This window comes from Nematostella vectensis, chromosome 14 (genome assembly GCF_932526225.1).
Source record: "Nematostella vectensis chromosome 14, jaNemVect1.1, whole genome shotgun sequence".
Lineage (NCBI taxonomy): Eukaryota > Metazoa > Cnidaria > Anthozoa > Actiniaria > Edwardsiidae > Nematostella > Nematostella vectensis.
This window is the reverse complement of record NC_064047.1, coordinates 9374059-9397853: the sequence shown is the minus strand read 5'-3', so window position 1 is coordinate 9397853 and position 23795 is coordinate 9374059. Positions and strand designations below refer to the sequence as shown.

At 39.8% G+C, this 23795-nt stretch overlaps 1 protein-coding gene across 3 annotated transcripts; it reads left to right on the top strand.

Moving 5' to 3' along the window:
* The first annotated feature begins 770 nt into the window (after positions 1-770).
* On the top strand, positions 771-21955 carry LOC5509896 (gamma-aminobutyric acid type B receptor subunit 2). 3 transcript variants are annotated; one of them, XM_032378963.1, is made up of 18 exons: positions 771-1078; positions 5759-6008; positions 6368-6502; positions 7237-7407; positions 7710-7817; positions 8075-8134; positions 8563-8757; positions 9264-9497; positions 10950-11013; positions 11590-11673; positions 12084-12234; positions 13902-14022; positions 14906-15013; positions 15461-15583; positions 16154-16340; positions 17711-17865; positions 18886-19017; positions 20383-21955. In XM_032378963.1, exons 2-18 carry the CDS (start codon positions 5778-5780, stop codon positions 20494-20496), a joined length of 2373 nt encoding a protein of 790 aa, XP_032234854.1. In that variant the 5' UTR covers positions 771-1078; positions 5759-5777; the 3' UTR covers positions 20497-21955. The 3 variants fall into 3 exon arrangements, with proteins under 3 accessions (XP_032234854.1, XP_032234856.1, XP_032234855.1); XM_032378964.2 differs by lacking the exon at positions 771-1078 and adding an exon at positions 4357-4659; XM_032378965.1 differs by lacking the exon at positions 9264-9497.
* Positions 21956-23795: the final 1840 nt, after the last annotated feature.

Below are 23795 nucleotides of genomic sequence, written 5' to 3'. Positions count from 1 at the left end.
CATAATAATACCCTCACCTATGACGTCACTTCCGCCCCTCATATTCCGACCAATCACCACCCCTCCCCTAAAGTCCAAAGGGCAAAGGCCCAAGGCCCAAGTCCAAAGTCCACCTGTGACGTCACTTCCGCCCCTCCAAATCCAACCAATCACAGCACGCCATTTTCAACAACCAATCAGAACGCGCCACGACCGCGCGGCCGGGGGACTGGAATCCACCCCCAATATAGACTTACTTTACTACTCGCACAAAAAAACTATTTGTTAAGTAACCCTCCGGCCACTTCCGCCGCCCCAACCCTCTTCCACTTTTGGGACCATTCCGCTGCCCCTGGTATAGAGAGAAACCAATTTTTTTTTAGAAAAGGATATTATATGTAGAGGATCTAGTTGGTCTATTCAATTCGATTACAAGGTTTGAGTAAACGTGCAGCCTGTGCCAACCTAGAAGTACTAGCTTCAATCCATTCCCTAAGAATTTTTAAACCACAATATTGCAATTATATGAACGATAAAAAGTCCTCACCCCCGGAATTTTTGTGGATTTTAACCCCTAACTTTTCACACATTCCGTGCCACGAATGAAAAGTCCCTACTCGAACAATCGTTCGCTTGAAAAAAAAAATGATGAAATATTTGCATTTTGCTAATAGTATTGAAAAAGCGCAGTATATTATTTGATTGTTTTATATTATATTGGTTTTTCGCCCAAGGTATAATTTTTTAATTACATTTGTGTCATTGAAATCTTTTTAACATCCAGGTGTGCTAATAAGAATCTAGCTGGATACTCGCTTGACACTCAGGGAAACGTTCCCTTTGCAATCCAAGGGCTCAAAGTAAGTGCTATCGATTTTGCTTATCAGCAAGAAGGATGACTTCAAACACAGGGTTGTCGATTGCCATATTTCCCCCCAAGAAGTATGAAAAGACATTAATGATATCAGTATACAAACCCTAGGAGGAAAAGACATAAAACAAACTGCGCGGCTTTCTTTGAGCAGCATCAAACGATTAAGTGTTTAAGAACTTAAAATTTCATCAAAAGCAAGAAGAAAATTATTTCTACTAGTTGGAGGTAAGCTTGTACGTAAAAGAGTCCTTATTCTAAGTCAAGCAGCGAAATAGGTAATTTTCAAATGAAATGGAAAATTGTCATTTTACATAATACTTCAATTATATTTTTCTGTATACTATTTCTAAGATTAGATCTTATTTCTTATCACGATTAGTTTAATGTCTTATTAAGGTTGGATGCAAAAATATATTTTTTTGGCTAGAAACAACCAAGCTCAATAATTAGTTACAGATGTCAATTTTTTAAAGTCAGTTCAATTTGTTTTTTACTTCATGCTGTTTCGTCGGCTAGTTTTAATGAAAAAATTCGAAATCCATCCAACTTATTTTTAGGGAAATGTGAAAATACATTAACTTGTATTAAGCTTTTTATTCATACCCCCTAAAGCTCAAATGACATTGAGAATTTTATTTGTTAGTGGGTTAGCCCAAGAAAATAGACTATTAACTAATTTCTTTATGCAAATTATCTAAACTATCACTTTTAATGATGTTAACGACAGGGTCTCATTTATGAGCCCCTGTCACGAAAAAATTACCTGAAAAAACTTCCGTTTGAAATTTTAATTGCGCTTACTGGAACCCGACTATCTATATGCTAATCGTTGTAACAATGTGATTGATACAGCAGAATGGCTATTGCATCGTCCTCGGTTGGGCAGAATGGGAGGGTAGTTTCATTAAGAGGGCGAGAAAAGATATGCTATCCTTGGAGCTTGTGTGAAATTGTAGTGTTGTTTTTTTATTATCAGTTATTTTTATGAATTGGTATTCATTTATCTATTATTTATTTATTGATTTAATTGCTTATTCCCTTTATAAGGCAACTTCACACACTCTTTTTTTTAATATTGGGGGGCACGTGCCCCCAGTGCCCCACCCCCTGCTACGGCCCTGTTAAATCCTCGATCAAACGGAGATGAAAGTCGATTTGAGTTCCAACTTTCATGTCCGTTTGACTATGCACTCTCACACACTCTCTTCGACTCACACCGACTCTCATGCACTTTGAATATGTTCGAATTCGGCATGAGAGTCGATGAGAGTTGGCGCCGTTTGATCGCGTGAATGATAGAGTTGATGTGAGTATTTCGGTCAACAGCTACCCCGCTAGCAGAGCTTTTTCCTGTCTCTTTCTATCAGTTCACTTATTCGTGTCGCGTCTCTGTTCTTTCGCGTTTTGAAAGAACAGAGACGCGACACGGATAAGTGAACAGGAAAAAGGTCTGCTAGCGGGTAGTCAGCAGTTTTCATAAAAAGTGGAATTTAACATGTAATTCCTGTTCAGTTTTTAATCCTGAAGTCAAATAATTACTTCAATTTCCAAAACTCAATCTGATGTTTATTTTTTCCCCGAAAATTGAACTCGTGAGCAGCGCGCGCTTGTGCACATGAGAGCAGCACGGGCTGGTTGTTTGACCACTCTCACCAACTCTCAAAGACCATTTGATCGGAGCCCTGTGAGAGCTAAAAAGAGCTGAACTCTCATCGACGTTTGATCGAGGCTTTACGCAAAAGGGACGGGAAATCAGAAAAATAGCGAGACTGAAATGCACACTGAAATAGACTCTGTCTGATACATTTCCGGCGTTTCCCTCCAAACACGAAGTGCAAACGTTTGTGCTGTAAACTAAACTTTCATTTCTAAGAGCAGGCCCGTATATCCCTTCCCCCGACAACGAACCGTAAGTTCACTTTCGGTTCTCAATGAATAGACGTGCTATTTGTAGACAAAACTATCAAGCATAAGCTAGATCACTATGGTATGTAGCCAAATCCGTAAATAAACATCCCGTGGAGATACTGCAAAGGCATAAAATAAATCCATTTTTGTTTTTTTTTCGATGGTCCACTTTTTCGGATTTTGCACCCCCCAAGAAAAATCCTGGGTACGGGCCTGATACGGTTTTATACTTCTCTTCACTTTTTTGAAGAAGCGAAACTAGTTTAGAATTGACTAAGCATTCTTTGCTCACGTTATCCTTGCCGACTCGTGTAACACCGTATTTTCCATGACCTGTATTCAATGCAAATACATGCAAATGAAGATATAAATCAATGCACCTGGTTTATTTGCATCAATTTGCATTGAATACAGCTCATGGATAATACGACGTTTGAACTTAGCCTAAAGCCCCGTGCAAACTGCACGGGCACCTTTTCGCTTGACTGACTATATGACATAGGAAATGTCAAAATGGAAAATGGACTTTCCTACATTTCCTTTGTCTTGTGGTCAGTCGAGCAAGAATTCGCCAGCAATGCTGGCAGGTGCTGGCGCAGTTTGCACGGGGATTAAGGTTCCCTATTGCGATATGGGAGGGAGGATGAAGTTTAGTGATGTGCCTTGGAGTAAATCAACAATTGTGTCAAGTGTGTCATATTTCATGATGTGTCTAAGATATGCCCTCTTGGTCACTCAATGAAGATTGTCCTTCGCAAATTCATATAAACATATTTTGATATTAAAATATTCGTTATTGTAGCATGCATACAGGCATCCGGTGTTTTTTTTTTTTTTTTTGTCCTTCAAAAAAGGGACGTTTGACAATGAAATTGGCAATTGAAGCAGAGCATATGCGCTCCATTAATCCCACCTCTAACCTCCCTTCATCCCGCGGTCAGTTAATATACTTTATTTTGTTGTCCAATGCATTATTTAGAACAAAAAAAATATTTATCCAAATATCATGGCATCTTTGGCTTTCCCAATGAAATCGTAACAAATCCAAAAGGGATTGCAGATAGGACAGAAAGTGGATTTTCCAAATGATGACCGTACCCTATTTATCTAGTTGAGGCTGGGCCGTTCTTATTTTTGGGACATTTTAAGGCTGAATATGTTTTTAACGATATTCTTAAATTTTAGTGTATACTGTATAAGAATATAATACCCAATGACTTATTATGAAGAGAATTACACTAATGATCAATAGCAATAATAAGGTTGTAACTATGAGCAAAATTTGATTCTGCATTTTAGAACGCATCAGGACTAATAAAGAATTTTTTCTTCTATCTGAGCCTCGGCATGTTCTTAAAATTTGGTAAAATCTCAGGCTGGACGTTCCTTAAAGGTTCTTATAAAAAAAGAGTGTAGTGGATTTTCCCAATGGTCGTATTGCTGCCGGGGTTACATGATGGCTCCTGACAGTGCTACTTAAAGAATCGCCAGAATTTGCAGCTTTCTGCTCACAAAACCTGGATACGACCCTGCGGTCTCTCCATGAATTAGTATTGACTATATTTAAGACACATAAATGAATAAATAGTAGATTTGCTATCACAATGGACGCGGCAATCATTGTAGGGTTTTGTTTCAATATTTCTGCAAAAAAGGCGATTGACTGGCTAACAAGCCGACCAAAAAGATAATGACAGGTTGTTCTGGATTTAAGTCCTTTTTTGACAAATATTTGATCTAAAATGACATCTCAGGAATAAATAGATAAATGCTTTCATTGTGAAAGGGGAGCGATCGACTTATACAAACAGTCGCGATGAAAAAGAAAGAAACTTGCAAAAAGTGAACGGAAATTAATTCCTTTCGAGTTTCTCGCATAGCCCTTTGTAGCTCCTAAGGTAAGTCGAATTTTTTGTCTTTCTTTTTGTCAGATGATGATTTTTCGAATTTTATATTTTCGAGAGGTTACATTTTTACAGCTTAGATTATTTACACAAAAAAAAGGAAGCGGTGTTTGTCCTTATTTTAAGATGGTCTTGGCGACAACTTTTTTTTACAATAACATTTGCACCTTTAGCAAAATCGAAAAACAAATTCAAAGACCTATAACTTGCTATTTAAGACTTTTATATTTTTTATTCTAAAGCTGTCTTTCTCGTAGTATAATCCAGACTAGACAGATTGGCATGACGATATGGCATGTTACACCGATTTACTTCTGAAATTTCTTGGTCTTTGATCACCGAGGCAATTTTGTGTGAGGCATTAATTCTCCAGAAAAAGGAATGGTCTACTACGAAATTCGATGGTTAAATATAAGTTATAGTTTATTCAGTCGTTTAAGTAGCAGATGCTCTAACTAATACATATGTGAGACGAACCATAACGCGAGTCGGCCGACTGAAAATATGACAGCAAGAGAGAGACGTTACATTTGTATGGTCAATTAAAAAATATTTTGAAAGAAATAGATAGCTGAGTGGGATAGAGTCCCCCTCCCTCCAAAAAAAAAGAAGAAGAAGAAAATAAGAAATTTAAAAATAGGCCAAGCTGCTCCATCTGTTTTGCATTTCTGGCAGGGTAAACAGATGTTAGATGTCCAATTAAGGAAGGTAGAATTGCATACGGTATCTTATGCTCTCTTGGTTCAACCAATTAGAGCACATGATTTATAACAGAGCACCAGGTGATTACTCTCATGCGCAGAGCTTTGTGTCGCTCGTTTTTCTAACCAAACATGTGGGGTGAAGATAACAGGGGCGGATCTAGCATTTCGCTAAAGGGGGGGGGGGGGGGGTTGGCTCAGTGGCAAAAGAGGATGGGGGTAATTGTTTTTGTTACATATGACTTTCTGACAGCCCAAAGGGGGGGGGGTTAAACCCCCTAAAGCCTCCCCCTAGATCCGCTACTGGATAACGAGTGACAATGAAAGCTCTACACAGGAGGGTACTGTAGGTAATTCTACTAATACACTATCTATCTCTCTAATTTATTTAGTCACAAAAGAACACAAGCGATGGAACAACCTCTCATTGTTATTGCAACCTTTGCCTGCGCCTTGCAAATTTTTGCCGCAACACACCAAAAGAAGCCGCTTTATATCGGCTGTATGTCGCCAATGACTGGAAAATCAGCATGGTGGGGACGCGGGATTCCTGTGGCCGCGGAAATCGCGTTTGGTCTAATAAACAATCGCAAGGACATTTTGCCTGGGTACGAGTTCATGCTTCTTGCCAATGACACGCAGGTAAGTCACGTGAATGTAGAGAACCACCAAAATCAAAAAAAGGCCTGGACCTCTGCCTAGAGACATATCAATCAATGGCAGTCAGCTCTTTGGAATCCTGTGGTGTTTTAAAAACACTAGGGCCTGAGCCTGTTTAAAAATGGCGCCATGGAAAATCGTAGTAAACACGAATGCCTGCACCTTTACTTAAAAATTATCGTCGTATACCGTACTTAAGGCGACAAAAAAGCGAAAAATGATTGAAGCGAAATTCAAAGATGGTATGTAATGATAAGGAATTGACCGGGAGAGCTAGAAATTGCTCCCAGTCTTTTTAGTTAATTTACTTACTGACATCTGTCAATCTGTTTGGTTACTAGGGCAACACCGGTCAAGGCAATAAGATACTGTACGACTATCTGTCAAAGAAACAAGTCGTTATGATACTCGGGCCCGCGCGGTCAAATGTGGCCTTGTCGGTTGCAAGCACTTCGATGTACTGGAATCTGATTCAGGCAAGTGAAAAGGAGAGAGATACGAAGAAAAAATAAGAAAAGAAAATGAAAAAGGTTGGGGAAAGGGACCGGGGTTATTCCCCAAATCCTAATTGTAGGGCTGTCCATCTTATTTTTGCATGCACAAAATTTGCATGAGCAAATTTTCTGCAAAAGGAAAAATTAGGTATTCTTTCTCATAATCTTGGCAACGAACATTTCACACAGCTTTTTTCTGTTGTTGGTATTTTCCACAGTAATTTTTAAGCGAAGCTCTGTTTTAAGGTAGTCAAGTTTTCACGGCTTGGCCAAAGTAATCCCCTCCCCCCGGTAATAAGGTAAAATAATATGATCATCATCATCATCATCATCATCATCGTCATCGTCATCATCATCAACAACATGATCGTTATCATCATCAGCGTCATCATTATCATCGTCGTCATCATTATCATCACCAACGTGATCGTCATCATCAACAGCATCATCATCATCACCATCAAAGTCATCATCATCCCCAACATGATCGTTATCTCTATCAGCAGCAATAATAACAACGTCGTCATCTTCATTAATATTATCATTGCCTTTAACATTACCATTACCATCCTCATGAACAGCAAACATCAACACCAATATCATCATCATCGTCATTATCATTATAATCATCATTAAAACATCATCACTACCACTGTCAAAATCATCATCATTATCAGCAGCAGCGGCATTTGTTTATTGATCAATTTTGTATTCAGGTATCGGCATCTGCGACACACAGTGACTTGTCGTCTTCAAAATCCTATCCATATTTCTTCCGCACCATCCCCTCCCTGGGAGCAATGCGAAAGACGTTTCTGACCCTGGCGAGACGATTTCATTGGACAAGAATAGCCATATTGTTCTACAACCGTGATATGCAAGCGCAGGTACTATGGGATCGTGCTAGGGAAGGGGGGGGGAGGTCTTCCTTTGCTCCAGCTTTGTTCCAGGCGTACTTACCCGGGTGTCTAATTTGGGTTTGTCTAATTGGGTTTCTTGTGGTGAGTAGGAGCTCTGTCGCCACATGCCTTTCAAGACCCCGCGCTAACTCATTCATCTCCAAACACGTTTTAAATTTCAAGTCATTTTCATGGAGTTTCCAGAAAGTTGACCTTGACCGTAATGTTATAGGGATTTTATAGGTGCCCTTGGTATGCTTACAAATCTCACCATTAAAAATTCACCACAGGCAGCCCGAGAGCTTAGGGAAGAGCTCACTGACAATAACATTACAATTCTGAGTTATGGCAGCTACTTTGATGGTGACGACGCAGATACGCAGATTAAACACCTGAAGGTACGCAGCAACTCACACTCCTTTATCATTGTTTATTATTGAAAATACAGCGGTTTATTCGCAAGGAAACTTGAAAATAACAATCAACGAATGAAGTCTGATATGTTATTGACGATATTTGATTGTAAATATCTTGGTTACATACTTGAATTAGCCGATGGGAATGGATACTTTGTGTGAGTCACCATTGAGCGGGAGACTTCCTTTGGAAGTCGCTTGAATTCACTAAGTTAATCGTTTGAGTTTCCCGCCCTCAGGCACTTGATGTTCGGGTTGTGTTTGGTTTTCTTCAGTTGACAACATCAGTTATATGTAAGGTAATGTTTTCCTGGTGAATACCCCTTCTGATTTCATGCATTGCGCATTCTTTCCTTAAAATCAGAAAAACAATGCAACTCTTTAAGCACTTAATTTCTTTTTAATCATTCTAGCTAGAAAAAAATATATATATATATTCAAATTGAAACATATTCAAAACTCCTTATTGTATTTACTCAAAATCATTCTCAAGTTTTCCGTTGCAAATTTTGAATGGAAAAGAATCGGCGTTTCTTTACACGCATGGCAAGGAATCAGCCTGTAGAATTATAATTCACCCATCAAGCGACTCTTCTTCGTTGTAAATTTTTATGATTCGTGCCAGTCCCACACGCAACTTCCATCCACAGGATTTTTTTAGCTGGAACTCCGAAAACTCTTATTGCCGTTCTCCAATCTAGTGGTTGGTCATTCTATTCCATTGCAGATTTACCGTCATGGATTATACGGAAGGAAGTACGCGTGGGTGATCAATACGCCGGATAACAAGACCACGTGGTGGCGACGCACCTACCCCTCCCTTCCCTGCACCGAGGCGCAGATCTACAAGGCAGCGGAGTACACCATTAGTTTAGACGATATGCTCTTTGGTATGGACACGGACCAAGGAGTGTCCGGATTGGTGAGGGGCTTTTAAGATAAGTTCTATAGTGTATGGTGTTATGCGTATCAATCAATGGCTGTCGTTTGTCTAAATGGTTCAAAAGAGCCTGGGGCGAGCGCGCGGGAGACCTGTGATATTCTAAAACGTTAGGGACTAGGCTCCATATCCAAGGTGGCTGCCAGCAATAAATCGTAGTAAACACAAATTCCTGCAAGTTTACGTGGAAATTCTCGAATTACAAAGCTCTAGAGCGATAAAAAAGCGAAAAGATTGAAGCGGACTCCCAAATATGGTATGTAATGCCTAATAAGGAAATGACCGAGCGAGCTAGGAAAACGACAGTTTTTAAAACAAGATTGACTGATATGCTTAGAGGTGCGTCCGGATTGTTGAGGGAATATTTTTTTTTCGGGCGTAGTACTCACATACAAATCGCCCGACAGATCGCAGCTTTGTAGAAGCTCTGGCCCAAAACCGGTGTGTGCAAATCCACTTATCCTTCTTCTCACTATCAACTTCAACAGACCACCGAAGAGTTCCAAAAAATGTATACACTCCATTCGCAATATCACGGGCTTCGCACATCCTTATACGGTGCACTGGCATTCGATGCTGCTTGGCTTATGGCCCTTGCGTTGAATAGCTCCGCGCAGGAACTGGGCCCAAATAGTAGTTTGGAGAATTTCCACTACATGAGTGAGAGCATGTCTGACGTCATCAAAAGAAATCTTTTGAAGATTGAGTTTGTTGGCGCTACCGTGAGTATGGAATTGTGGGAATTGCCATATAAGGGAAGTAGGAGTTGCCATATAAGGGAAGTGTGGGAGCGAGTTAGATTCCCATAAAATATACATTCGTTTGACAAATGGTTGTTGGCTTTGCGACTACGCGACAAGCCGGCATGTAAGCATAGGTAAAAACCACTTAAACAACGACGACGGCAACGTGGACGACGACGGCAGAAAATAATGGGATTTGATTCAGAATTCAATAGCAACACGTGAAAATGCGTTCTGTCTGATACATTCCCAGCCGTTTTCCATAAAACTACGACGTGAAAACTCCAACTTTCATGGTCAATTGAGGACGCGGACGTTTGCCGTGTAAACTCCTCTAACCACGTTCGCTGCTGTCTTTAGTTTATTTTTATCTATCTCTGACTTTAGTGTTTTGCTTATTCCATTGCAATTAATTTATAATTGATCGCCAAGCGCGAACACATCTTTTTCGATCTCGTTGTCCTAGCCGTCGCCGTCGTTCTTGCTTAAGGTCCCTTTAAGCCACCGCTACCGCGTCTAATTCTGCATTCACACCAAAACCATGTTTAGTTAAACAAGATTTTTTTTGCCTGATAACTTGCCAAGATCGTCATTGTGCTGAATTCTTACTAGCTAAATGATCACTTAGTAACACGCCCAGCACAGTCTGTTCAGTTTTGTTCTTGGTTAATTAAATGGTTAATTAATTGGTTAATTTAATTAAACCACCTTTAAACTGGTTTAAGTGCTGGCGTGAATGCGGTATAAGTCTGACGTTATGCGGTGGCTAATATACAGTCGTTCCACAAAAGGATGGCTAAGATATGCAGCTAGGTGCTTCAGTGGTTTCCACCCATGCTTACATGCGGGCTTGTCGCGGAGTCGCAAAGCCGGTTGACGACAACCTTTTGTCAAACGACTGTATAAAGCATTCTTATCAAGCTAATGTCTAAAGAAAGTGGTTCTACTTTAAAGTAATTTGTGACCACCTTTCCCTGTGACGTGGCAGGCAGCCAATCAAAACTACAGAAGTTGCCCCTGTGTTCATTATTCCCAACTAGTTCCAGTCCCTTCGACGAATGCAGTGCCATAGCAGGCCTCGAAATTTTAGGGGGTAGGGGACGATACAGAAAGATTAAGAAAATATTGGGACACAGCCACGCCCCTACTGGTCACCGTGTAATTTTTTAAACTATTGGGGGGAGGCACGTGCCCCCAGTGCCCCACCCTCTGCTACGGCCCTGGAATAAATAACACACGAGATAACGTCAGAAAAACAAATCTATTTACACAGATTTAAAGCACCCAAAAATATACACAGATTTCGATCAGTAGGAACAAGCGTCTAAATTTTGTTTGAGATCCGCACTTGAGCTTTCCAAGTAAATTTTGTATTTAAAGAGTATTCGTAAGTATACTAACTTTTTACTAATTGTGTGTTTAATTGTACAGGGAGTCGTGCACTTAAAAAGTAACGGCGACAGATATGGCAATTTCGAGATTTTTCAAGTACAAGGTATATTTTATACAGCAGAATAGTGGGTGCGTCACAGGGAAAAAAATTCTTAGATTTAAAGATATCTTCGTTACCCGGGCTAAAAACAACAAATTGGGATGTCTGTGGTTCGTAAAACTAAGTAGAAAACGTCTGATTTAGAAAGTTGTTTGATATATTCGACAAAATAAATAACCATTTAAAATGTTTTATACTAAATTTACTGCTGTGACTTTCGATTTAACTGAATACAAAACCGGATTGAACCGGCAATAGTCGACAATAACTGATCGACACTTAACGATTTTCTCACTACTCGTTCTTAGGCCTCTCCCGGCTAACTCAGCCACGGGCCTTTACAACATAACATTGACAAAATTTAATTCAGATAATTGGTCTTCAAATGTGATATTTTATCCTCCAATGTGGAATAAAAAGGAAGCTGTGGCTGGCTAAACATACACGCTGGAACCTGGGTAGCCATGGTTTCAGCGAAAACACTACCCGCCAAAACCACGCGAAAACGCTCCCTTCGCGAGAAGTGTACACGCCATAATAGTTCCTGTGATAATGACTCCTTTGTTTCTTTATTTCAAGGCAACTCAATAAAGCTGATCGCGAAACACGAGACCTTGAGTAGTAATTTTACTCTTCTTCCCGGTCAGGACTTTGTCTGGAGAGGTAAGTATCATTCGGTTGAGATCGCGACATTGACAAACAACAACAACAACAGCAAACAAACAAAAAAACAAAGGCAAAGAAACAAACAACAACAGCAAACAAACAAACAACAACATCAACAACAGCAAATAAACAAACATACAGTAACAACTACTGAATCAGAAACAACAACAACAACAACAACAAAAATAACAGCAGTTGAAGCAACTAATAAATGAATAAACAGAAGCAACGAAAACAACATTAACACAAACTACAATAATAATAATAACTACAGAAGCAGATGCAATTACAGTAACAAATACAACAACAAAAAGCAACAACAACAACAACATATTCAACAACAACGGTGATCTTAAACCAACAACAACAACATCAAGAAACAGAGATAGAATCTTTTATACTCTCAGATGGTCGGCCTCCCTTAGATCACGTGACTATCGTCCCGCAACTTGTCGAGTTTTCCCGCGTGGGCTTTATCCTGGTTTGCGCATTCGCCTCATGTGGGATATTGATGTCCTTGGGATTCTTGTATTTCAACATTAAGTTTAGAGAGAAAAGGTGAGTGTACACAGCTCACACATTTAATAGAAGGTCTTTATAATCATCATCATTATAATAGTCGTCATCGCCATCATCATCATCCACAACATCATCATCATCATCATCATCATCAACATCAACAACATCAACAGCATCATCATCATTATTATCATCATCAACAACATTAACAACATCATCATCATCATCATCATTAACAACATCATCACCATCATCATCATCAACAGCATCATCATCACCATCATCTTTAACAACATCATCATCATCATCATTAACAACATCATCATCAACAGCATCATTATGATCATCATCATCATCAACTACATCATCATCGGCGTCATCAACATCATCATCAACAACAACATCATCATCATCATCATTAACAACATTATCATCATCATCATTAACAACATCACCATCAACAGCATCATTATGATCATCATCATCATCAACTACATCATCATCGCCATCATCAACAGCATCATCAACATCATCATCATTATCAACAACAACATCGTCATCATAATCATCATTATTATAATATTTTTTGGCTCAAAAATTTCGACCCTCCCCCAAACTAACACACAAACATGGAGACCCCCCCAAAAAGGCGAAAAACTAAAGCCTTCCCCCAGAACAAAAAAAGCTTTAATAGCGTATTGGTTAGCTTATTGAAATTAAAATCTAGTTGTATAACTAGAGTATAACGCACGGCACGTAATAAATGTAGTAAACCTACAATTGTAATAACGAGCAATCTGTTCAACACAAACAAAGGGGGCTGGGCAATTTGCCAAGAAGAAAATAATGTGTGTAAACGAGATTTCAGTTGGTGAAGGAGCTAATGATGCTATTTTCCATTAAGGTTTTAACAATAATGAGCATTTTCTATATTTGGAAATGGCAATTTTTTTACGGGGGAGCATGTTCCCAGACCCCCCTATACCCCACCCCACCCCCCTATACAATAGTATTTACACCCCTGAAAAATGGGCACGTAACAACACTTCTACTGGCTTGTGCTTGGTGGTTTAAGGCCATGCCTAAGTCATCGCCCTCCCCCCCCCCCCTCCACACACACACTTCTTTTAGGAGGCTCGGCAATTGATCAGAGTATTTGTTCAAAAATAAAGCCCTCCCCTAAACCCTGTATCAAAATTTGAGGCAAAACAAAGCAGCCCTCCCTCCGTTAAATAATTACCCTTCCCTGACTACCACATAATTCACCTCTGCTGCAAAGTGGTGAAATAAACGATTAATTGATTGGTTCATTTATTTTAGTTGTAATCTTTGTTTGGCCGACGGGCTAACACACTAGGCCACCCGTGCTTCCACTATTTATTACCATCATCATCATCATCATCATCATCATCATCATCATCATCATCATCATCATCATCATCATCATCATCATCATCATCATCATCATCATCATCATCATCATCATCATCATCATCAGCTGCAGCAACCATGATATACCAGAACTAGCCTATATTGATAACCTGTATAACCCGAACCTTATATCTTGGTCATTGTCTAGGTTCATCAAAATTCCCAGCACTAACCTGTATAACCCGAACCTTATATCTTGGTCATTGTCTAGGTTTATCTACGATATCCAGCCGTAACCTAATTAACCCAAACGTTTCATCTGGTTCGTTATCTAGGTTTATCAAGATGTCCAGTCCTAACCTTAATAATCTGATCATTGTGGGCTGTGTGTTGGCATACGTATCCGTCGTTCTCTTCTGCGTAGATGGCGACAAGCTAAGTGATCTTATCTGCCAGGTGATGAAAGTGTGCAACCTTAATTTAACCACCATACAATAATAACCAGGCGCATACACAGAAAAGTAAGGGGGGGGTTAGGGGCACCCCATGGCCCTTGGGTCATTTCTTCTTAAGGAATCCTCAAATACTATGCTTTTTCCATATGATACCTATGACTGCACCATGCCCACCATGCGTGGGTAACGTGAACAACGGTAACAAGCGTTAGATTCCTACCTTGCTACGGTTGTTCACAAAGTAACAAGAAAAAAAAAACAGATATGCTGCGGTTAAAACGGGCAACATATGACTGCGCATCCCCAATCCCCACCTCCCCCCCCCCCCTCTCTCCCCCCACAGACAATCCTGGGTACGCTCCTGATAGCCATACCATCAATTGCGCCTTAGTTAAAAAGCCCTCACCCGGCTTAGGATTAGTAGTCATAAACTTTAAATCGAGACTGGGCGCTATCAGAGGCCCTTTAGAAAGCCTGAGGACAGAATTTGTTCTCAGTTTAATTCAAGGTAGGTCAAAGACGAGTTCCACTTCTCGATCAAATGTAAGCGACATGAGATGGCAAGAAAGGGGACTTGAGGTTTTAAAAGTTAAAAAGGTCATGAAAGATAAAAGATATATTGATGAAAGCTTCCTCTTTCAGAACCTAATAAATTACTTCTATAACAGCACAGAGGGAGGTCGCTAAATTTATATATGACTGTTTTTTTAACTAGGGGTGGGTAGTCTTAAAGTAGCTGGACTCTTCTATTACTTCTTTTTGTATATTTATTAATGTTTGTTAGAATGACAGCCATATACTTGTGTGTATTAGCTGCTAATAAACTATATCTATCAATCTAGCAGATGAAGTAGAAAAGACAACTTTGAAATATTTAATTTCAGGTGCGTGTGTTTACCCTCGATATAGGCTTCACGTTAGCATTTGGTGCCATGTTTTCCAAGGCATGGAGAGTGCACAAAATAACGCGAAAGCTCCGACTTAAACGCCGTGTAAGCATCACCATCACACATAGTTATATACTTATAACATAATCATCAAATTTATCATCGTTGTCAACATCATCTTTATCAACATCATCATCATCATTATCAACATTACCATCATTACCATCAACATCAACATTATCATCATCGTTAACGTTATCATCATCAACAATGTTATTATTATCATCAACATTATCATCATCATCATCAACATTATTATCATCAACATTATTATCAACAACAACAACAACAACATAATCACCTTTATTTACATCATTAACATAATCAACAATAACAACGTCAACCACAAAAATTATCATCATAATTATCATCAACAACAACGATATTATCATCATTGTTACCACAGCAAGACCGCAACCATCATCATCACCAAAATCATATAATTATATCTGTCGTTTTCGTGTTTTCTTCTCATTATCATCCCTCTCTCAGTATATCAAGGACGTTCACCTGGTTGCCATGGTGATGATAATGCTATCCATAGACATCATTATACTCGTAACATGGCTACAAATGGATCCGCTGACCAGAGATTACAAATGGCTAAACCGGAAGGTAACATTGCAAGCACGTGGTATGCGATAACCAACTACATTTACAGTCCACTCCCCATAAACCTTTTATCCCTCCCACAATCCTTTGCCCTCCTTTTATTTTTCCTAAAATCCTTCGCTGTCCTGTTATCGATTCAACAAATCTCGTTCCCACAACCTTCGCTCTCCTGTTATCGATCCAACAAACCTCCTTCCCACAATCCTTCGCTCTCCTGTTATCGATCTAACAAACCTCCCTCCCACAATCCTTTGCCCTTATTTTATTTCTCCCACAATCCTTCACTCTCCTTCTTTTTGTCCCCAAACCCTTTTTTAATTAATAACACAATCCTTCGCTCCTGTTTTATTAATCTTTCAATCCACCAAAATCTGAATTCGATAAATGTTTATGCGATCACCTATTGATTTCTTTCTTAATTTTTTTTTAAATTCTTATCAGTCTTGCTGTTTATCAACACTTTTTATGGTATGATAATGAAAAATAACCTTGAAATATATTATTACATTTTTACAGTTGTAAACACTTGTTGCAGTAACTTCATTTACGTATACGGGCCTATTTTTTACGTAGAGTCACAGCGCCTCGCAGCCAGACGTCATCTTCCAGTATCGAATCCTTCACTGCAAAGGCGAGAATGTGTTCATATGGCTAGTGATTATCTATGGGTTCAAGGTCTTGCTACTACTTTTTGGACTTTTCCTTGTCTGGGAGACGCGAAAAGTGAAAATCACAGAACTTAATGATTCACAGCACATTGGTAAGCATGGAACGGGGAATTGGACTCGGGGATTTGGGATCGGAGAACTCAATGTTTCGCAACACATCGAAAAGTTTAAACAGGAAATTGGACTTGAGGATTTGGGATTTAAGCAAATGGTTCTCAACACATCGGTAAAAATTAAACAGGGAATTGGACACGGGAATTTGGGATCGGAGAATTTAAAAATTCATCGGTAAGTATGGGAACAGGGGATCGGACTCGGGGATTTGGGATCAGAGAACTCTATAATTCTCAACAAATCGGAAAATATTTAACAGGAAACTGAACTCAGGGATTTGGTATCACAGAAATATTCTCACGAACATATGTCCATGGAACTATCTTACATACTATCTTACATACCCTATTGCACTTCGAAACACCATTCCTAAGTAAGGCGACTTTCAACATTACATCACATCCACGACGCTACCGCAGATCACACCACATTCCCGTTTTAACATTACCTCATAACAAACAAGGACACAAACCATGCCACATAACACAATATTACAGGCAAATGAAATTCAAGGAGATTATAGAGTCTCAACCAGCCGAACCTTCGTTATTATTATTCAATATTGGAAGCTAAATTTTGTTATTGAAATAACCATTTAAAAACAAATCCGCGTTTCCATAAACGATCGTAGTTTCGCAGTCAACTTCATTTGTTTGTGAGATGAGAATCGAAGCGCGTAGGTCGGTTTGGCTCAAATGATCAGCTGAAATTGCTTCAAAACGTTTGGAACAAGGCACGAACAGTGCAGGCAAAAGATTCACAGGAATTAGAGCAAGTGATGGTCTAATAAGCAGGTCGCAAAATCAATTATTATCTGAACAAGGTGAAATTATCGCTGATAACAGTGGCCGTTTGTTGACTTGAATGACAGCGATCGAATCTTGAAGGAAGAGTTTCGAGGCTTTCTTTGTGAGATGACTGGCAAAACCTGAACCTTGAATGTTTTGCAATATATTTTTTACCCTTTTATGAGAACTGAACTTTTGCGTTTCTTTACTGTGTTGTCATATGTGGCTTTCTCGGGTCCTGAGTAAAGTCGACTACAACTGTAGTTGTAGTCGACTGTAGAAGTCTGCCTTGATCGTTATGGAAACGCGGATGATTGACGTCCACAAACTAACCAAAATCATCGTTAGAATGTCAAGGCGAAGGGTCGCGATGTATTGAGAATCGCTATGTCACAATAGCTCCCACAAATCAGCCAATAGAAAAGGATGCCTTCTCACACTCGGCATTTTGCTAGGATGAAGACATGATTGCAGACAGATACTCTTCAATGTTTATTGTACTAGTTCTTTTGTTAATAGATCCTATAATTTTATTTTAACGATAATATCGTATTTTTCAGGCATGGCAGTGTATAATGTTTTCATCGTGTGCATAATCGGTGTCCCTGTCACAATGCTGCTTAATGAGGATATGTACGAGGCATCATTCATCATCACCACTCTGTGTATCATGTCTTGTACAACCCTTACAATATGCCTCGTGTTTGTACCCAAGGTAAGACTGAGGTGGTGGTGGTGGCGGCGGTGGCGGTGGTGGTGGTGGTGGTGGTGGTGGTGGCGGTGGCGGCGGCGGCGGTGGCGGTGGTGGTGGTGATGGTGGCGGCGGTGGCGGCGACGACGACGACGTCGATTTGCGATAATGATAATTGTGATGATGGTGATGATCATAACGGTGATGATGATAATAGAAATGATTATCAGTTTTATAATAATTATATAGTTACCCTACGCTTGGTTCGCACGCATCGGGATTTTCTAAACCAGAGCAAAGTTTACACGAAGAACTAGTTTCTTCGAAAAAAAGAGCAATTGGAGCGTTACTTATATGGCTAATCAAAAATATTTTGGGGTTTACAGTTCTAACAGCCGCTATGCCTAACGGTGGATGCTCAAGGGTGTTCGAAGATTCTGCTATCCCTTAGGACGCACAAAGTAGAGATTGATTTGTTGTTAACCGCACCCAATGCGCTATGTGTTGGGGTAAAGATTGATTTTAACTGCCAACCCCGTCTGTTTTTATAATAGTCCCTTGGACAAAGTTGTCCACAATAGATCAGAGAGACATTATTAGAAAAAGCTTCGCGAGACGAGAAACCTTAAAAGTTTAATCAAACGAGGTTACGCGCAAATCCAAAGCATGAGTAAGCAAAACATGTTTCCCCATGCTCAAGATTTATCTTTTATTTACCTTTTGCATGATTGAACGGGGATGCGCATGTCGTGCAGGTCACTAAGGGTGAGAATGTGAGTGTGGTGCATCATTGATCATTTTTGTGTCGGTGTGAATTATATCCAGTGCCGTGTAGCAGGCTTCGAAATATTGGGGAAGAACAATACAGAAACAATAAGAAAATATTTGGGGCACAGCCATGCCCCTACTGGTCGTTTCCTTATAATTTTTGAAAATATTTGGGGGGCACATGCCCCCAGTGCCCGACCCCCTGCTACGGCCCTGATATCAATGCATATTATTCAAGCATTCTGATGGTAATAACAGTTCCTTTTCAACCAACAGATAAGAAAGTTAGTAAAGTCCACTCTTGACGAGAATCCTCCCAACGAACCCTCATTCAAAATTCGCTTCAACAATGAGACAATCAGATGCACGTGTGAATGCCATGTGCGCAGTAAATATGCAGCAGATGAGGTGACTACTAATTAAATAATCATGATCCCTCCAACTACTCGATTGGCATTTGAGTATTACTTGTCAGTTGGTGTTCTCTATCGTACAGTGCCGCCTACCACACAATATTACTCCTCTTTCATCTACCCTTTAGAATCACCGCTAAAAATGTAAAAAATGCCGCTTTATGTAATAACAAATCAACGCTTAATGTAATAAAACGTTAATGCTTAATGCTTAATTAGATAGCAACAAGCGGTGATACACCCTCTAGGGCTTGTTCGTCAGGGTGCCCCCATATCTAAAGCTACTAAGGGTGTAGAAGGCTTACTGAACTATTCAGGGACCACATACACCTATTTTAATAAAGGTTGTCAGTGCAAATGGCAAATGGCGATTGGCAAATGGCAGTTCTACGACCAAAAGTAACCATGCGTGTGGAGGAATCTGGATAAATCAAAACAATTATCCATTAAAGGCTACCAATGCTTGGCTTTGACATTCCTGGATTTTATTTAACACCTTTAATCACAGGTAGCCCAGGCTCACGGCGAGTAAATTAGAAATAGTTTTAGCCGAAAATCGTTGTTAATATTTGAAAGCATCAACATGTATCTATACTAATTAAGTTACTACTTACCAAACTTTCCATTCTTTTCTCGCTTTGACATTCTTCCCGAATCCACGTTGCACCCCACCCCGGTTGGTGGAATTTGGCATGGAATTTAGTATTGTCTTTTTATCCACGGACGGCCCATCGAGCGTCGCCATCACGATTTTTTTCAAATTCAAAAGAAAGATATTTGCCGCTCAAACGGCAAAACGGGGACAAGTAGCCGATTAAAAGGTTGGAAAGATAAATATGTGTGATTCTGCGAGGTTTATTTTGCCCTGCGAGTCTGGATTTCAAAAGGATCGGTGGAATCTTTGGAATTTGGCGGTTGCCGGAGTTTGCAACCTTGTCTATTTTATATACAGAAGGCGACGGAAAAAAAAAGCTGCGGCTAAAACAGCTTAGAACGACAAATAATGGCGGGATTGAGCAGCAGCAACGTCAAGCTACTGTTTTATTTTTAAATCAGAATATTTATTTCAACGAATTTTTTGCTCATACAAACTCTGTATTAAAGCAACACTCGCCGTGAGCGTGGGCTACCTGTGCTTTTTAAGAATAAACAATGTCCATAAGCCATTTACCATTTGCAATTCGCCATTTGCAATTTCAACCTTTTGTGAAATAGGTGTATATTTTGGGTGAAAAAGGGGTGGGCTCCAACATCTTTCTTGATCCCCGTCTCTGTCGAATATTTTTGACAAAATTTAGGAGCCAAAACAGGGTTAATTTCGAGGTAATAGGATTAAATTTCATTATTTGCTGCTTATTAGGTACCTAATATCCCGGATGTTACAGGAACAAGGTATCTTCAAGATGACATCAAGGAGTTGGGGCCCAAGTTTTTTATTGGACAGAAACCCGTCAAGCCGGGTGACTTAGATTGACTCATGGACAATTTGCTTTAGAGAGGGTGACGTCAATGCTTAGATTAGGCCACGGGAATTTGAAATTCGCTTAACAGAGGGTCTAACCAATTCACAGATTAAGCCAGGGGAATTTGAAATTCGCTTAACAGAGGGTCTAACCAATGCACAGATAACGTCGCTTAACATAGGGTCTAACCAATGCACAGATTAAGCCTGGAGAATTTGAAATTCGTTAAGAGAGGATACACCCAGTGCTCAGATTGAGCCAAGATTGTCGCACGCCCTTTTTTTTCAAAACTCTAAAATTTTGCTGCGTTTACTGATCCGTCAATCACCGGAGGAGGCGGGGCGTAAACTCAGGGTTCCGAGCTTAAGTTGCCTCTCTCCGCTTTCATGCTCTGTTAAAAACATGGCTCGAGCTTTTCCGAAAGAATTACGTTGGAGAGTGGTTTTTATGTTGAGATGTGATGATTGGAGGATTAGAAAGAGCAGCAACTTTATCGAGTTTTGAAAACGGGGGGCGCGCAACAACGAATTTGGCTATAAGAGAGGTTATAGCCATTTAGCAAAGGGATCTAGAGTTCGCTTTAGAGAAGGCCGCGCCAATGCTCAGATTAAGCCAAGGGAATTTGAAATTAAGAGAGGGTCTAACCAATGCTCAGATTAAGCCAAGGGGATTTAAAATTCGCATTAGAGAGGGTCTCGCCAATGATCAGTGGATGTAAGGTATGTAAGAATTCGCCCATCTCAGAGCCATTAAGGCATGGCTCCAATAAGAAAATGCCGAGAAATGAGAAATAGATTCATATCTTTTTTTACAAAAAAAGATTGTACTGCCAAATTTTGGACGTGTGCTACAACTCTTCAAGGCAAACAATATTTTGATGTCAGTATTCATGGAAATGAGGACACGAGACTACAAATGACCGCCATCTTGGATTTTAACAATAGGCCATAAAAAAACTTTGCAGATCTACTTGTGTTTAGTATGTCTAAATGGATCCAACTGGAAAACTTGTTTTTAATTGCGAATATATATTTTTTAAATACTTTTCTTTCTTTTTTTGTAAGTTGTTACTTTTATATCTGTTTTGATTTTATATTTTTCCTAAGTCTTCAGTTGGATTTATATAGATGTGGTATTGCACTTTTGTAGTTTGCGATTTTCCCGAAAAGTTAAAGTGTCTAAATATTTTTTCTATGAACATTTATCAAAATCCAAGATGGCGGCCATCTGTGTTCACGTAGTTTGTTTCCATTGCAACAAACCAGTTAAGGTTGCGTATTTGTTGAGATACAACCTATGACCAAGTTTGGTGACAACTATAGTTCCAATATTCCGTTTTAGAGCCATGCCTTAGATACAATAGAATTAAAGAAAATATCGAGAGATCAACGGAGACGACATCGCGTAAAAATCCCGAATGTATATCTCTATTGTGGTGTCTGATAAAGTTCTGAACACAAAGACTTAAAACAATGCTTCCTTCTATTTCAAGTAAAACATCCAAATCTTAACATTCTATTCTCCCATAACCCCATAATAGAGATTCGCCTTCACCCTGAAAAAAAACTTTGGGGCGGGAATTTTGGGGCGTCTTTTTCTGAATGTGTGCATGGAATGCTGGATAGACTCGCCTTCTTGGGAGGACACCCATAAAGTTTCCTTTAGAAATGAGGTTATCGCCAAGATACTCTGGTTGCTGCATCGCGAGGGGTTCGATCATTATCCACGTCCTGTCGAACACGCCTTGCCTCATGACCTTCTTCAAGACCGCCATTCCGGTGGAATGCAGTATACCCAAAGCACAATCACTTTAACCGTCTTTCGTGTCTTAAGTTTGTACACTATAGAGGAAACTTTCTCCAAATGTCCTTGTGGTATAAACTCCTTGATTCCTAGACAAAATTTCTTGGAATATATTGCCTCTCGTTCAAGGGCGAGAGCTCTTGCCGAGCTGCGACAGTAAGAGTGTCATCTTCCGCAATGGCGGCCACGTATCGCCAGCCGTATCGCTGGATGATTTCGGCGATTGCTTTCGCCTGGTTTCCATCGGCGGGGATGGTTCGGAGATAGTCCTTGTAGAGCTCAAGGCTCAATTGCTCACTCGTTGCCAGGGACTCAATCATAGGAATATTCAAGGCTTGCAACAGAGGCGATATCGACAGCGCTAGACTAGTCCTCCTACGACGGCTAGGATCCCCTTTAATTCCTTCGAGTAATGAGACGAGTTGTTAAATGTACCGTTCACAAAACCTTCTGCAGCCACAACTGCGTTTTCGTTCAGAGTTGCGAACTCGAAGGCATGTTTTGCTGCAAGAATAGGACTTTGACAACAGTCCCGAATGTCATATCCGAATTTCGGTATTTTGCGAAATGTTTCATCGCGGTTGATTTCGTCGACAGCGAACACAATAGCCTCGGCGACTCCCAAAGCAGGCACATCAAATTTCCCACACTCCTACACTCCACGACAGTCTACGGAACAGATGCTCATTTGCATAAGCCACTGTCCGGCGTCCTCGATTCCATGCGACGCCATTTTCTGCGACGTTGATTCGGATCAATTGCTATCGAATTAAAGCCAGTTGTCACGAGCGGTATTCTGTTAATTTCTTCCTGGACATTGGTGCGATCTCAATGTAATTATCGTGGATGAGATCTTACCAAGATCTTTCATCTATATGAGTTTAGTTTGATTCGGATCAATTGCTATCGAATTAAAGCCAATTGTCACGAGTGGTATTCTGTTAATTTCTTCCAGGAAAATAAAGCGATCTCAATGCAATTAACGTGGATGAAAGATCGGGATCGAAGACCGGGATTAGGGCAAATCAGTGACCCATACTTTTCGAGCACGGCGCCCTAAACTTGAAAAATATGTAAATATATTATAAGTATTTTATTAGGTTAACGTCTAATCTTGTTACTGGAAAAATATCAAAAGTGTTCTATTCTAAGTGTTCTATAAAGTTATGGTGGTAAATGCAAAAACCGCCCGTAATTGGGGCAATACACTGTAGTATGTATTGACAGCCTCATTATAAATAAATTTTCACCCCTCACCATATCTTAGTATGAATGAATAAGCGCCGCATTCCCTGACAGGCGCCATAAATGTATGTAAATAACACCGCGATACTAAACAGAATACCAAAGAAACCCGTGGAGTTTTAACCCGCAGCGAGTTTTAGTTTACAAAAAAAAACATTACTATTTTTAAGTATTTCTATTACCCCTCGAGGTCTCAAACCTCGTTACCAAGTGACTTAGGTAACAGGAATGAAATAGTATGAAATGAACATTTACTTTCCCA

What these genes read in the sequence shown, in the direction of transcription:
- LOC5509896 (XM_032378963.1), top strand. Translation starts at nt 5,778, where the DNA reads ATGGAACAACCTCTCATTGTTATTGCAACCTTTGCCTGCGCCTTGCAA. An exon ending in TTGAGTTTGTTGGCGCTACC is followed by an intron (nt 9,498 to 10,949) that starts GTGAGTATGGAA and finishes TTAATTGTACAG; the next exon opens with GGAGTCGTGCACTTAAAAAG. An exon ending in ACAAATGGCTAAACCGGAAG is followed by an intron (nt 15,584 to 16,153) that starts GTAACATTGCAA and finishes TTTTTTACGTAG; the next exon opens with AGTCACAGCGCCTCGCAGCC.